This window comes from Micromys minutus (assembly GCF_963924665.1).
Source record: "Micromys minutus genome assembly, chromosome: 14".
NCBI lineage: Eukaryota > Metazoa > Chordata > Mammalia > Rodentia > Muridae > Micromys > Micromys minutus.
The window spans coordinates 15,775,273-15,792,947 of record NC_137983.1 but is presented as its reverse complement, the minus strand read 5'-3'; the positions used below and the strand labels follow the sequence as shown (position 1 = coordinate 15,792,947).

At 34.0% G+C, this 17,675-nt stretch overlaps 1 protein-coding gene across 1 annotated transcript in view; it reads left to right on the top strand.

Moving 5' to 3' along the window:
- GPM6A (glycoprotein M6A) overlaps positions 1-14,237 on the top strand; it is a gene marked incomplete at both ends in the record, with an annotated part of 97,850 nt that extends 83,613 nt beyond the window's left edge. Inside the window, 5 exons of the mRNA XM_080929088.1 lie at positions 3,675-3,831; positions 6,780-6,933; positions 10,963-11,039; positions 11,586-11,651; positions 14,085-14,237. Of these exons, the coding sequence (XP_080785214.1) occupies positions 3,675-3,831; positions 6,780-6,933; positions 10,963-11,039; positions 11,586-11,651; positions 14,085-14,237 (607 nt within the window). The remainder of the gene's footprint in view (positions 1-3,674; positions 3,832-6,779; positions 6,934-10,962; positions 11,040-11,585; positions 11,652-14,084) is intronic.
- Positions 14,238-17,675: the final 3,438 nt, after the last annotated feature.

Sequence of the window (17,675 nt, the reverse complement as noted above, 5' to 3'; positions counted from 1 at the left end):
TGTTAAAAGTAGGAAATAAGGAAAATGAATATCCATATTGTAGAACATGATATAACTTTTAAAACCACTAAAAATATGTTCTCTTTAATGTACTCATAATGCAGTGCTGAAGTGTAAGTTTTCAAAGTAGTAGAATTAATATTTATGTAAGAAATGGGAAGAATGAACACTGATAATTTTGATTTTCCTGTTTTCCCTCATTTCTACAGATAAAGCACATATTATTTTTTAATTTCTAGATGGTTTTATAAACAAACATTGAGAATTTTGAAAGGATTTACAAGGAAATAAAATGTATGAGAGGTGGTATATTACAGATTGCCATTTTTGTCATTGAAGTTAGTGGGTTCAAATCTTCATGAATAAAAAGCTACAACAAGTCTAGCTAAATAATAAGAAAGCAAAGTAATATTTATTCCATCCAGCCAGTAAAGATAGCATGAGATTTATCTCCATATCAATGTTCTTCCTTATGATTTTTTAGATAATCTCTACATATACATGCACATTATATATATATATATATATATATGTATATTATATATATGCATATTTTAAGTAAGTACATTTTTAAGCATGTACAATTTTAAAAGTATACTATTTTGCATGCATCCTTAAGGTCATAGTTCAAGCATAAGAGGTGATGTACAGGCAAATTTCTAGGAATAACTTTTATTGTATTGAACGTGAAATAAAGGAATATCTCAGGAAATGTTTTTCCTGACAAGACTGGCTTCATACAAAGGATGGGACATTTGACAGATTCATTAACATAGAAATTTTCCCCTAAGCATATATCCCTTACTTCTGGGTCAACATTAATTTTTGCATTTATTCAAAAAATGAAATCAGGAAAGAACCATTTCACCATGTTTATTGCATCAAGTTTTATAAGCCAGGGTATAAACACTTAAATATACACAGATGAATATATAGGTGAAGAAAATATAGTGTATAGGCAGTGAAATACTATTGATTATTAGAAAATATCTCATGACTTGTTCTAGAATGTGGATGAATGGCAAAGATTTTATGTTAAGTGGAACAAGCTACTCACCACATATAGTTATTAGATGAATAGCATAATCTGCTTAATAAAAACAGGTAGGACTCTGACTGAAAGTAGCTGGGTTGAATGGTCAGACAAAACTTGAGTTATTTTTCAATAATATGAAGTTTTGGTCATGTAAATTCAAAGAGTTCTAGAAGTCGTCTGAGCAACATTGGGGCATTTGTAATTAACTATACCACAATGGGCATGTAAGTCTAATAAGAGTATGTATTATTTTACTTTTACCTCAAGAAAAGTTATTAAATATGAATTTATAGATCACATATGTCAATGTTCCAAGGCAGCTTTACTGTATTTTTCAAAATCACAGATGGTTGCATTATTTCATTAGGATACAGTAGCCATTTCTAGCTTTTGAAAGTTGTCATTTCCCAACTCAGAACAGATATTTCTACTGTCCATTACTATCCAAGCAGTGCGTTAGAGTAAACTACTTGCAAACCGTTGACACATTAGCCAGTGTCAGAATTTGTCATGAACAGACTTTTCACATTTAGATAAACAAATGTATGTTTCCTGATACTGCCATAAAAATATTGACTTTGTGGTTTTTAAATATAGGAAGGTGACTCTGTGTAGATGTGGAGAACTTATGTAGCATACACAAGGAGACCCAGAGTTCAATCTCTAGCATCAAAGAAAAAAAAAATAAGGAGAAAGAAAAAAAGGAGGAGGGATAAAAACATATATTCTCTTATAGTTGGAAAGTTCATGAGTCTGGAGTAAAGTTGTCATCAGGGGAGGACTCATGTCCAAGACTCTACAGAAGGTTCACCAATTTATCTCTTCCAGGTACTGGCTTGAAGCCACATCATTCCAATCTGCCTTCATCTTTAGAGCAGGTAAAATCATAGAAATATTAAATATGAAGGAGATTGGTAAGTCTAGTGAAAATGAATAGTTTTATTGAAAGTGTTATAAATCTAAGATATAATCATGAAATCCACCCCTCAGGTACTCCAATACTGAGATTATATTAAGGGTAAAATATTATATTCAAATGACAAATAAAGCATATAATTGATATATTTCAATTATTGTATATGATCTATTCGTTAGGGTAACAGAGAGCACTGAATTGGTGATATCTCCACATTTGAATTTCATGGACATATTCTGTAATTCTCACTACACTCACTAGTAGAGTTAATGTATGAAAATTAGCCACCATAGAATATTCTTCAACTTCAGGGTATAACTATGGTTATAAATATTTCTGTGGTTTAAGAAGATATTATATGGAGCATAAACACAGAGTAAATAGTTTCAAAATAATGAGCTGTAAATAGAAACTTATTTACAAACATGCTAGTTCTTCTTTCTAAATATAATGAGCATTGATCTCCTAAATACAGAGCTGTAGGATGAAAGTATACCATCTATGATCTACCCATTACTATCGACATATCCCCATTTAACACTAGCTATCCTGCAGGTATCAGTTCTCTGTGTGAATATGCTATGTTTCTTAAATCTAATTTTAATATGAATGGGTTATTTTTGACAATATTCTTACCAGTTTGATAAAGAGAGAATTACTCTTTTAAATCTCTCAGAAATTATACTGTGGTGATTTCTGGATCATTTCTATTTAATATTAATTTGTGATTCTGCCAGAAAAGTTTACTTTCATATACATGGAGAATTCTGTTCTCTCTGTAATATTGGTACTACTGTTGCCAGAAAATACTAGTGATATTTTGTGATAGAAGTTAAATCAGATGCACCAAAAAACTAATGTAGTGACGTCATATAGCTGTTCTATCATGTTCATTGAATCAACTTTCATAGGCCAGGGTATAAAACTACATAAATGTGTACAGATGAACATCTAAGTAAAGAAAATATAGTATATAGGCAATGAAGTACTATTGTTCATTAAAAACTAAATCCTGATATGTAATAAGATGTGGATGAGTTGTAAAAGGTTCTTGTTAGGAGAAAAAAGCTGCTCACTACACGGATGGTGATTAAATTAGATGCCTAACATAGTTTGTTTCATGGGCAACATTACTGTGACCAGAGAACAAGGAGACTGTAAAGGATGAGGAAGAAGCCCACATGCACAAAACCCTTATTGGCAGACCACAATTCATAGGCTGACATTAGGCATATATGATGTATATTTTTTATAATCCACCTACCACTATGATTACCAGTGTTATTTTATATCAGTTTTTAAATCAAATATTTTACTTAATATACTGTATTAAGATCCAAGTTAGTCCACGACCTTCTTTCCTCCTCCGCAATTTCTCCCCTATCTTACTCCACTCTTTCTTCTGAAACTCATGCTCTCTCCTTTATTATTTAATTTAGTACTCACTGAGTCCACTTAATATTGCCTGTATGTGTGTGAATGTGGGACCATATACAGAAGTCTGGCCAGCCTCTTAGAGTCCATATCCCAGAAGAAAAGTGACATATCCCCTCCTAATAGCTCTTCCATTATCCGTACGGAGGTTTTAGATGCTTGGTTCTGTGGATATCTTTCTCTCATTGTAAAGGATCCATGAACATACAAGGACCACTTTTTATAAACAAATAACAAAAAGTCATTGAAATACATCACCTTGGTTTTGATTTTCTTTTCTGTCCCCAGGATTGACATCTTTAAGTATGTGATCTATGGCATTGCAGCTGCTTTCTTTGTCTACGGCATTTTACTGATGGTGGAAGGTTTTTTCACAACTGGGGCCATCAAAGATCTCTATGGGGACTTCAAAATCACCACCTGTGGCAGATGTGTGAGCGCTTGGGTATGTCATTTCTCTGCACTTAGCATGTAATGCGCAGTAATTTCAGCATCACACTGGTGTTTATACTCACCTGAAGAGAACTAAAACTTCCTTTAATGTGGCGACATGTTCTTCAAGGATGGCAATCCTACAACTTCATAATAAGAGTTCTAAATCTAAAGTCTTTATTGTAAAATGTTGATTTTAAACTGTTAAATCATAAGCACCACAACTAATTTATTTTGTACAGGAGGCTTGGCTTATTAATTTTTTATTTTAAATATCCTTAGGGTGTCACACAAAATAATAGAAAATGCTTTCCCTAATCTAAAGGCAATGCATATGCATATTAACTCCTTTCTCTTCCCTTAAACATATCTGTGTTAAGCTATATATTTGAGAGTCACTACATCACAATATTTCTGTTTATATAAATTTATTAGTCTTGGTCTTTTTAATGAGAAGTTTAGTGATAAATCATATCTATATCAATTATATAGAACAAACATGTGTCTACTAATACACGAGAGTTGTAAAAAACGTGTAATATAGTTAAAGATGGTGTTTCACAGAGTTCCCACAATAGACCACTGAAGACTCCTTCCTTACTTGGCCTTTCTTTCTATTATTCCAAGTCACTGAAGAAAACATGTTCAATTACAGCAAATAAACCACAAAATGCAAGTGAAGTGTAATAAGGACTAATAAAATACTTTAGTCACAAAGCAAAAGTAAACAATCAAGTTAGCAGTAAGTCTTTATGTTGAACTTTTTGTAACCAATTCTGTGAGGTGGCCTGGTTGAGTCACAGGTATGTATTTCTGTCTGGGGGAAACTCTTATTGCATATTCATGAACTAGAAGTTCAATTATATGACATAGAGGCTTACAAAAGAGATTGCCACCAAAATTCTTTGGATTGGGAATACTTAATTTCAGATTCAGAGGAAAAAAAGATATATGGAGATCTTGGATTGATGTTTAAAAAAACAAACAAACAAAACAAACAAACAAAAAGACACGTTTATTCAGTTCTCAGTGAGCCTCAGAGAATAATTTTCATTCTTTGAATATAGTTGACCTGTTAGACAAAAGGAAGACCATCTTTAACGTTCTGAGTCCACACTACAATAGCAGCAGAAGGCAATGGAAAGCATCTATGAGCTGATCTCAAATGGCACAAAATGTCCCACCAGCAAGACATTTGCAGTCAATTGTGACATTTCATTCAGAATAGGGAAAAATTCATCAAATAGTAAAAATAATCACGGAAGAGTTTGCACATCTATATAAAGATAATTATCTGCCTGTCATGCAAGTGTCTTAAGAGGAGTTGTGAATACCTATTTTTAATGTGAACCATGAGCCACAATAGTTCTCTACAATAGTAGCAATTGTCTCATCTGTCACACCTAACACACCAGAAGGTTGGCAGCAGCTGCGTGGGCCCCTTCAGTGGCTATGCAGAATGTAGTCAACTGCAGAAGATGTGTCACATCCCATGACACCTGCTCTGACATGCAGGCTTGATCATGGCTGAGCAGAAAGGTAAACAGTAATTTAGACAACATACATTATTCCTCAGGATATAATTTGTTTCATGAATGATGCTTTATAACTTTATAAACCTAATTTTAAATTTTATCATAAAATTTCATAGGATATTCTGGGAACACTTATATTCAAATAGTCTTAACTTTAGGAAAAGTTAATGAGTCATGCAGCTCCCATATTTACCAATTCTAGCTTATTAATGTTTGTCATAGTGAGCTGATAATGTAATGTTATTAATATCTGTCCATACTTTGGTCATATTTCTTTTTAAATTTCCCTAAGTGCTCTTCATTTGTACAATGCCCCTTTCAGGATTCTATTCAAGAAATTTACACAGTGATCATGTCTTTCTGCATTAAACTCCACACAGTATAATTTTAAAACATATTATCTTCAACATTTTAATGCTTTCTCATGTCATATTTAGAATGGAAATAAGCTTATTTGGTATATTCTTCCCCTTTGGCTGTGTATTTTCATCCCTTTCTACTGTGGGATATTTCTTTTTTACTTAGAGATGTTAGAAATTTTGTGTTGAACAACTGAGACACAGTACACAAGGCTACAGTAGCTGCTAAATATCCTGTAATTTATAGGGGAATCCTCATAACAAATAATTATCTAATCCAAATTTTAATAGTGCCAAATATGATAGACTCTAGTTCATAAAGCTTCATCTTAAGGCTAAGTCATCCCTAATGCTAGCCATTTCTATTTCATTGTCAGGGATCTCTTTCTTAACATCTTTTTAAAAAAAGGGGGGGGGGTATTTGCACATTGTATATTGTTCCTGTATTGTCAATTTTATTGCCATCTCCACGTCTAATAATATATCCATGAGACTCTAGATATTTGTCATATGACCTTTGTATTGTATTGCAGCATGCACTGCCCCAAACTCACACCCGAGTACATAATCATGATGTCTAATGTTTTATTAAAATTAAGAAAATAGATCTTTCTATTTCATATTTGAACTATGTCAGGAGGAAATGTGCAGTGTTGCAGGAAGTACAGTGGCGTTAGGGTTGAAGACACTTTGCCCTTCAGCACATGCTCTGAAAGCTTAGCAGATATTTTCAATACTTTTATGAAAGAGATGAGGTGACAGGCAAACAAAGCTTCAGGAATTGTCATGTCACCAAACACTATAAGATTCATCTATTACTGTACTGAACAATAAACCAGGAAGAAACAATTTGTTGATAAGAAGGGCCATATGTCTTTTTACATCTCAATTTGCATGAAGTATTTGTGAGGGAAATCTCAAATTCTCATATTATAATTTCTAATAGTGTTCTTTTGAACATCTATGCAGCATGGTTATAGCAGCGTGTGTTTTGAAGACTGAGACTGCTCTCAGTCTGTTTTGCAGTAGTTTACACGTTTCCTCTCTCTATCTTTCCCCTGCTGCAGTTTATCATGCTGACATACCTCTTTATGTTGGCCTGGCTGGGAGTCACAGCTTTCACCTCCCTGCCAGTGTACATGTATTTCAACGTGTGGACCATCTGCCGGAATACCACGCTGGTGGAGGGAGCAAATCTCTGCTTGGACCTTCGTCAGTTTGGTAAGTAGATAGTGGGCCTCAAAGGAAAATTCACCTTAAATAGCTGCCTTTAAAATACAGTAAATGGCTTTAGAACAATATGTACATTACCTCAGAGATGAATATATCTGACTATGTAGTTCAGAACTTTCTATAAATTAAAATAGGAATTTCTGGGAATACCAGGTCAAAACAGGTCTCCTTTTCCTAATTTCAAAACCCACTTTTAAGTGTACTCAGGTATCCATGTCCTTATTTCATTGATCCATGGTTAACTGTCTCAATTGAGAAATCTAGTGTGGAGATATCCAAGGAAGACATACTTCTTTATGCTCTAAAATGAGACAGGAAAGCTGCATTAAAAGTAATGATGTTAAAGGACAAAGGGAGGAGGAGGAACAGGAGGGAAGTAATCCTTGTCTTGTTTTTCTTGACATTTTAAAGACTGAACCCAAGGGTCTTACATATGTTGCATGTTCTCTTTTAAAACACAACACTTTGAGGAATTCATGCAATGAATTTTGCTCATATTCTCCTTTTTCCTCAACTCCCCTCATATTCGTCCCCCTTTCCTATCTAACCAAATCAGTGCCTTTGTTTTGTTTAAACACATCTGCTCCATTTTGTGCTGATTATGTACTGCTGTGTGTGTGGCCGTCTAGTAGGGTATGGTCAACCTACCATGGTCCATATCCTAAACTGGCTTTCCTGTGCCAACAGATATTAGTTGAAATAGCTTCTCAGACAGGCATGTGGCTTGTCACCTAGCTTCTCTTTCAAAGTCTGGATTTTCTCTTATTGAGATTATGCAGGTTTTGTGTAGGATGTTACTGTCACAACTTCTGTGAGTTCCAGAAAGTTTGTAAGGTACAGAAGTAGTACATGATTACAAGGCTGTCATGTTTTCTCTAACACGATAGAGCATGTGTTCATAAATTCTTCATGGCTATGACAACATGAAAAATTTTAAGACCCAGTGAATCCAGTAAGTACTGCTATTATGGAATGAGGGGCCTGTCAGAAACTACATTTAAACAAACACCTTACTCTCCTTCCAGCAGTGCTCAAACTTACTAATAGATGCTAAAAGCGGTATTTTGTGAGCCCTTCCTTTAATCATGGTGGGTTTGTTGTCTGGCTTGGTAGTCTGAAGGCTTTGTATATGCCATTACAGCTCCTGTGAGTTCATATATACAAAATCTTAAACAGTATTGCAATACTTGTAGTTTAGCACCTCTGTTGTTCTCTTCATTTTCCTAAATAGAGATAAATTCAAAGACCCACAACTGGTCAATGTACAGAAAATAAGAAACCACAGAGCATTTATCCCTGAATGCCATGTATTTATCATATAGCCTCTGGGAGTAGAATGATTGTAGGAGCCAGAGGCAGTTCATTATTACAGAAATGCTGTGTTTCCCAGACACAGCTGGAGACCTACATATATGAGCTCACAGCAATTGTAATAACATGTGCAATACTTGTGGAAGCTTAAGGCTGACAGAATAACATTGTGAAGGAAAAGTTTGAGAATGAAATTAAACCCTTAGCTAAAATTTAAAGCCACTGTAAAAGTAGAAGTAAGTTTTCTTTTCTTTTTTAAAAATTTATATCGAGTTTTATTAATATATGTTTTTTTTCTCTTGTACAACTTTATTTTTAAAAAAAGAGGGATACATAAACAGATTTTAAAGGCATTTTGGCATAACACTATATGAATATTTTATTTTTTTTACAACTTTATTTTACAAAGCAAAGATAAATGTACAGATTTTAAACATTTTTTGCTTAAAATTATACAATTTTTGTCAGTACTTTTTTTTCAGATTTTAACATAATTTTTACATAAAACTATATGAATATATTTTTTAGTCAGTACTTGATTTTTTTCAAGGTTTCATTGTATGCCTTGAAAACTTAATAGTTACAATGAGCTAAAGTACATGTAAAACAAAATGTAACTTGGAAATTGTTAAAGTTTTCTTGTTTTGTAAATATTTTTTTGTTTTGTTTTGTTTTTTTTTATTTCTTGGACTTCATACAGTCTGTGAGTTGTTTCTGGGGGAGTGCAAGCCTCTGGGGTTAGCATCCCAATATCAGTGACTGCATATTATGTCTGTTCTTTTGTGACTGGGTTATCTCACTCAGGATGATGTTCTCTAGATGCAGCCATTTTCTTAAGAATTTGGTTAAGTCATTGTTTCTGGTGGCTGAGTAGTATTCCATTGTGTATATGTACCACAATTTTTGTATCCATTCATCTTCTTATGAATATTTTTAGTACTTAATTTTTTAGAGGCTTGATAGCATGCATTGAAATCCCTCTAGTTACCATAAGCATGAAGTACATGTAGGACAGAACGTAACATGGAAAAAGTCAGTTTTCTTGGTGAGTATAGATTAAGTATAATGGTCTTTGAATACCCAAAACTGCCACAAGGCTATATTCTTAGCTCTTGGATTATTAATGATTTAAGGTCTAGGTGTACCACACTCTGAGAGGTTGCTATACATTTTTTTTTCTAAGAAGGCCTGAGGCTTTCAGATTTTGTCCTTTGTTTTTCTTGAGCTTCATATGGCGTGGGAATAAGTTTTCTTTAAGGGTGTGGAACTTGGTAGATGTCTGCATGACAGTTATGCCTTCATTCCCAAAAGTAGGTGGGCAGCACAAATTGTATTTGAGTTCAAAAAAGAAATGAGGACATGACGTTCAGGGGGTAGTGCTTCTTGGTGTGACAGCAGAGGGGTGAACATGATCCAAATGCATTATATGAAGTTATTGAGTTGATTAAAATAGTAAAATAAAGACAAGACTATATACATACACATACTATGCCTAAGCAAGGGGCATCACATGCTAAAAGACTAGAGACTAATATGTCTGTGACTTATCATGTCTTATTTCATGGATATACGTAAAAACAAGCAAATGAATGAACAAAAAACAACAGACCAAAGGCAGCATGAATGAAAACTACTTCTATGCCCTAAAAGGAGATCTGAAGTTAGGGAATAAGGGCAGGTGGGATGACTCCATAAGTAGATGGTTGTCCACAAAAGCTAACCACCATAATTTTTATCTCAGAACCCATGGAAAGGTAGGAAAATATAACCAGTGCCACAATGATTTCCTCTGATCCCAACGTGCCATGTACGCACGTGAGTGTACACACAGTCACACAGAGAGATCATACACAATAAACAACCTTTTTAAAAATTAAAAGCCCATACTTATTAACTACTAATGCGGAGGTAGGGAAGGTTTGTTTCTATATGAATAGTACTGGAGGCTAGTAAACATCCTTGGGGGACATATTTTTAGTTTTTTTCCTATACTCCCATCTCTTTTTTATTTTTATTTTCATAAAGACTGGCTTACTCACAGTTCTGACACCTCAAAAGCAGGTCACACTAACCTGCCTGTGTGCCCCAGGTCTCTACCTTCTCAGTGTCAGCATACCAAGACTTTTTCTAATATGGATCAGGTAGATCAAACTCAGGTCATTGAGCTTGCAAAGTGAACAATCTATGACAGAGCTATTTCCCTAGGAGCTTGCTGCAGCACAGCAGGGCTAAATTTCACAGATTCCAAACTAAAGATGGTTTGCAGTCTAGAGATGTTAGTGTTTGTGATGGTTACATTAGGTGATCCGAACGCAGTCCATTCATAGGTCAAAAGGCAAGCACTGGCATGAATTAAGTAGCAACTTCTTTTAACTCCTGCCTGGGGCATAATCACAAAAATAGTTGTGATACTTCCAAAGTTGGCTCATTACATCAGTGAACCCAAACAATAAACTAGCTCTAATGTAATTTAAACAGCCCAGTGGATCAATTTAGTTAAGAAGAAAAAAAAAGTTTAAATTCCTGGATTAGTTTTGTATCTCATTCATAATTCTAGGCATGGTTTCCATGGACAGTAATAACTTTTCCATCACAGCTTACCACAATTTGACATGAAAGTTCCTGAGGTGTGAACAGATAGATGGTTTTCTCTTGAGTCTCTTTCAGACATTTAAATGCTAATCTATCGTTTTCTACATAATATAGGGATTGTGACAATTGGAGAGGAAAAGAAAATTTGTACTGTCTCTGAGAATTTCCTGAGGATGTGCGAATCTACTGAGGTGAGCATTTTTACACTATACTTGTGTCAAATTTTGAGTATATTCTTTACATATACTTTTAAAATAGAAATGTATTATAATTAAATATATTTTGATCTTTTTCTATCAGAGATTATTTTGTTGTTGTTTCATGCAGGCTACTGAAGACCAAGTATAAAAGCTATTTTGTATATTTAAATAAAGTTATTAAAAATGCTTGAGGTGTTCTAGAAACTTATCTTAATGAAGGATGAAAATTATAATGATATATAACTATATTCTTATAAAATCACTAAAATCCATAATTTTAAAAGGCATCTCATTACTGAAATGAAATTATAGTAAAATGGTTCAGTGGTCTGGGTTTAAATGATTTGAAAAGTAAAGGGTCATTTTATGCTATTGTTAATGAAGTATACAGTTGTCAAGAGCTCACTCTTATTAAGAACACACTGAATCTTTCATATAATATAATAATAGTGGTGGCCACAATCTCTCCTCTCTATATTAGCAGCTCACTTTGATTTGTGTGTGTTGTTTTGTTTTGTTCTGTTTTGTCTTATACAGCTGAACATGACCTTCCACTTGTTCATTGTGGCACTTGCTGGAGCCGGGGCAGCAGTTATTGCTATGGTAAGTACCTCACAGCTCAGTGATTGACTTAGCAGTTTGAACTGTAATGCAACTTGCTTAAATGCATAACTTGTTTCTCACACATGTTCTATATAATATGGTACTATCAGTAAAGCAAGAGAGGGAGCTGGGGATGCGAATCTGTTGTTAAGATCACTGGTTGCTCTTGTAGAGGAACTGGGTTCAATTCCCAGCATCTACAAGGCAGCTTAAAGTGGGCCATTTGACACCATCTCCTGACCTCTCATGGAGCACATGCATGCTAACATGTGTTTACTCATACATATAAAATAAAAATAAATCTGATTTTTAAACAGAAATGTTTTTACAAATATATTCATTAGGTTTTTTTTATGGGGGGGCAGGCAGCAGGTATGCCAAAGTGTGCATATTAAGGTGAGAAGATACTTTAGGGGAATGTTTTCTCTTTTTGACCCATGTGGTTCACAGGATTTGAACTTGAGTCCCAGGCTGTAGTATTGTTTTATTTTGTTTTCTCACTGAGCCATCTCACTGGCTACATAAAATTTTATTTTGAATAGAAAGAGTATACAAGATTGTGTTAAAATGTGAAACATTCTTTTGAGGTCAATTCTTTCTGGTCAGTGTTATTCTAAAATTCAGAGCTACTGTAGAATTATATAATGAAAATTCTACATAGAATGAAGCATTTGAAAGCTTTTTTGATCCACACCCACTGACAGTGCTTCAGCTTTCCTGCCGAAAGAGCATAGCATGCAGGAATATCCTCCACGGTACTTCCTCTTAAGTGACTTTCAGCTTAGAGTAAACAATATGTAAACTTTCAAAGGAAAAAGTATGTTCTAAAAATAACAAAGCAGGTTCTATTTCTTCCTACAGTTTAGTGTCAAAATAAATTAGAAGCAGGTGGTTAGGAATAACTCAGTTGTAGAACGCTTGCCTAGCATGCATAAGACCTTGAATGGACCACCAACATTACAACTAATTAATTAATATTTTGCTATAAAACAAAATAAATACATTATATTATTCACTATTTAGAATGTTTTTATTATGTATATCTTTTCTAGTGTCAGTTGGATTTATGTCTTGTGATGCTTTAGAGAATTATATTACTTCTCTGATCCTGTTCCTCCCTCCAGCCCCTTCCAGTTACCCTCCTTCAAATCCCTTCCATGCCCTGGTCTTGGTTACATTTCTGTGGAAATGACAAAACACTATGACCAAGGCAATTTATTAAACAAAGCATTTAGTTTGGGGTCTCATCTTCCTATAAGGTTAAAGTCTATGACTACCATAGGAGTGTAGCAGCAGGCATACAAGCATGGCATTAGAGCAGTAGCTAAAAACTTGCATCTGATTCATAGCCACAGAAAAAGAGGAGAAGGAAGGAGCAGGGGAGAGAGGGAGAGAGAGAGAGACTGCAAATAGCAGGGGCTTTGGAAATCTCTAAACTCACTCCTAGTGACATACTTCCTTCAACAAGGCCACACCTCCTAATCCTTCCCAGAGTTTCATCAGACCAACTATTCAAACATAATAACCTAAGGGGGGGCTTTCTCATTCGAACCATAACTCTCCCTCTATTCCTAAGTTGTTAGAATAATTTTCTTCAGTTATATTCTTGATTATTAAAAATAACTTCCTACATTTTAATGTCAAAGAAAGTACAACTTAATGTTAATGAACTTATCCATTAATTTTTATCGAACATACCCATTAAGTTGTATCATGCAGAAACCTCTCATTCTGCAGTGCTCAATACAGGACATATTAACTTGTAGTACTAAGTAAGCAGGAAAGGTCTAAGTTAGGTGCTAAATCTAACCTTGAACTCTTATCCGTGCTGGCATGAAATCTGTCATAGCTTCCTTTATAGCTCATTAAATAGTTGCAAATACAAGTCTATACTATAAGGCATGGTTCATGTGATTTATTTTTAATATACTATCTTGTAAATTGTGAATACATATTAATACAGAAGATCCATCTGACAAAATAAATTCTATATTATAATTCCCAGTATTAAACAGAACCTATTGAACATGAATTCTGCAAACAATTATCTTGATAATTAAATACACAAGTTTTTTTTTAGAGTTTATGAGGACATTCTTTTCATCACAATATAAATTCAAAACACAAAAGGTGTAAGAGAATATTTCTGCTTATGCATTTAGATACATGAATGTGAAGAGGAAGCATGCGTTCTTAGTCTTTTGGTAAATTATGATACCACAGCCAGGAAACATTAAGAAGCATTGGTCCTCAGTCTTGAATTATTGGGGAAATACATGATAGCCACAGTGTTTTTCTTACACAAATACTGTTTCTGTTTTAACATGTGAACCTTTGCTATATGCACACTTAGTCTGGGGTACTTCTTTTGTCACAACAACAATATACTGAGAGTGAACAGACTTCCAGATTAAGATTTTTTGTCTCTATCAGGTCCACTACCTTATGGTTCTGTCTGCCAACTGGGCCTATGTGAAAGATGCCTGCCGGATGCAGAAGTACGAAGACATCAAGTCAAAGGAGGAGCAAGAGCTTCATGACATTCATTCCACCCGCTCCAAAGAGCGGCTCAATGCGTACACATAAATCAGTTTCATTGTTCCTTACCATTTGAATGCATTGGTGTTTAATTAAGGGCCATCCAACCATCCAACCTGTGAAAAGCAAAATGAGAGTGCTTCTCATCAAAGATATGTAGGGTGACTAATGAATCACCTGAGAATAACTCTTTGCTGTTTAGCATTTGATCTCCTAATTTGTTAAATTGGAATGACCAAATCTCTTCTACAAGCTCCTATTCACTCTTTTTTTTTAACTCTCAAACTGATTTAGTTATTCTGTAAGATCAAAGATATTAACATTGTCAAATGCAAATACCTGTTTGATTTTTAATCACCTCCCACATATCACACATAACCCTTTTTGCATTGTTTCTTATGTTTTAAAAGAGAAAATAGCTTTTTATACTTTTTAGTTTTGATTTCAGTAACTAGTTTAACTACAGGTAACCGTCAAAGGGACCATTGTACATTATGAACAAGAGACAGAGATGGTATCATGATAACTCTTCTTGACATGGGAATCTAGTCTGAAGATCAGTGGCCACATGGCTACTGACAATGGTTAATGTTTTCATCAATCTAAGGTGCAATTTCTAAATTTATAAGGGTAGGTTAAAAAAAGTGCTTCTTATCTTTGTTAACATTGTATTTTTTTTTTCTTGATGTACTTAAAAGGTATTTCTCTGATTACTCATGTTTATGTTGTGAGCATGTAGAAACAGTAATGCTAATGCATGGCCAGTTGCCTTTCTAAGATTGTGACACCAGGCTTACCTTTTAAAGTTTAGTATAGAAACACTTATCATGGAAATAATTACTGTGGACTGTTGGAGAGTGATATTCTTGTGACTTATGCAGTGGCTGGATTGGGTCTTTTAATATGCTAATGTGGAAAATTAATTACCTTTATGAAGGTGGTATCTTAAACATAAGCACACTAAACCCTCAAGACTTGTTTTACCCACTTAAAAACTTTTAATGGATTGCACCTCTGTAAGCTATTTCTTAAAATGTGTATGATATATTTGAAAAGACTTCCATTAATATAATAGCTTTGCTTGCAGCCTTCCAATCTATGTTGGTTTACCTGTAGTGTTTTCTAAAGGGTGGTCGGGGGCCACTTGAGAATGTATTGTTTGGGAGTGTAGTGATATATTTTGTGTTTTCATTTCAAGTAAGTCATTTTAACCAAATGTTCATTCATATTCATTTATAAAAAGTACCTATATCAGACAAATTTTAAAAGGAAAACAATCAGTATTAATGGACCAAATTTCGTGTTTGTTTTAACCTCGACTCTCTTTTGATTATTTCTAATGCTACAAGAATGCTGTGAAGTGTCATTTAAATAACGATATAGCCTGACAAGAAATTTTGTCAGTGTATAAACCTAGGTAGTATTGTGCACTGATTTGACCATTGTGAAATCCTCCTTCAGTGTAAGTGCATTCCCAATAAAATTTATTGAGTGAAACAATCTTTGTACAACTACTAGTCATGCATCATCAGTAATTTTACAAGTTCTTGTAGTATGTAGGGGGTATTACTAGCGTTAACTGTGGCATGATTATGCATTCTGTAATATTAATTTGGGGGTCTGTTTGCTTTTTTTTAACACTTAGATTATCTTAATGGTTCAATGTTTTTCTGATATATGCAGTATTAAAGATATTCAGCAAAAGTATTAATGGGCTTCTTTAAATTCTATATTATAGCGTTTCAGTTCTGTGTCTACAGTGTGTGATGCCTTTTAAAACCGTCTTTTAAATTTATGTAATGATGTTGACATTTTGGCTTTTATTTCTGGTATTAGAGTTTGTATTTTCATGGAGTGCTTTGTAGCAGGCATTACAAGTAATCTGTTTTGTACATAAATGTGCCAACAGCTTGATGGTGGCGTTTTTGAAATGTAGAACAAAGTGCTTGCAAAATGTAATAAATACACTTGTGTACTTTGTGTACTTATTATTGGTTTCCGCAGTGGCTTTTGTTTGTCTTGGTCATTGCTCCTCTTGTGTGTGCAGTCTTTTCCGTGCAGTGTGATTCTCAAAATTGTGTGTGTGAGCATCCAATGAAGAGTAAAAAAAAACTTAGGAACAGTCGATTCATGAAGCCTTTGGGGATGAAAAATGTTTGTTCAATTTCTTCTCTTTATTTTCTTGCCCAATTTCTATTCTTTATGCTTTCTCTAGGGTTTATCAGACTCAGAGAGAAAACAAAAAGAAAGACTAATGTAATTCAAAAACAAGAACTGATTTCTTGATTTGCTTCTAAAATATCAAGGTGAGAGCAATAAAATAGAAAGGAGTTTCTAGAATGTTTGTTTTAGATCTAAGCTGTTCTTTTTCTGTAGAAAAAGCGACATAGAAATGGTCTGATTACAGTCATCAGTTAACTTCTATAAGGTGTGGGGAATTATCATCTTTACTCATGCATTGCTTCCCATTGCAACAGGAAACGTTCTTGAACGTTCATTAACAATGCATGCAACATTGAGAGTACATCTCTATGAGTATATTAATTACAGTGAAAATAATGGAAGTCATTCCTCCATGAATTCTACTAAATGTACTTAGAATTCTATATCTTCCAGACTATATTAATTTCAGTATAGCAGTAATATTAATTGTTTTTACAAATATCAACATGGACAGAACTTTCATAATATACTGTTCCTACTTTATCCCTTGGGGAAATCTGTTCTAAGATTTCCAATGGATATTTTGAAACTGTAGATTATGGAGCCTTATATACATTTTAATTCATATACACATATCTATCATACTGCTATGTACAGTAAAATATTAGGAACAACAAAAGTAAAATAGAAGGCTATAGCAATATATATTACTTAAAATGTAATTTATATCTTTTGCCTCATATCTCTGGCTCTGTTCCCCCTCCTTCTTTATCAACTGCTGTATAATTGGTATTATATACCCTGTTAATTTAGTGGACACATTGGTAGTATGTACATTGTAGATTTACTAGACAAGTGTGTACTATGTGCACTGTGGATATATTGGACAAATGGGTCATATGTAGATTGTCATTTTACCAGACAAATGGGCAGTACCTATATTGTGCTCACACTGGACCAAAAGGTTATATGTACACGGTGGATATACTGGATGGATGGGTAGGATATACACCTTAGATACATTGGAAAAATAGGCAATACTGTGGATACACTGGACCAATGGGTAGAATGTACATGATGGATACATTCAACAAACATGTGTTTCAAATTAGAATGCAGATCATCACACTACTTATAAAAAAATTTATGTGTCTCTGAAAAATCTTCAGTATTATTTGGACCACAGTTGAATATGAATAACTAAAGACAAACTTCATAAAAGGAAGGACTGCCTATGCAGTAATTTCTATGTGATCTCAAGGCCCCACTTTTTAACTAGTTGTTATTGTAGTTTATTTTATAAATGAGCATCCTTGTACTTTT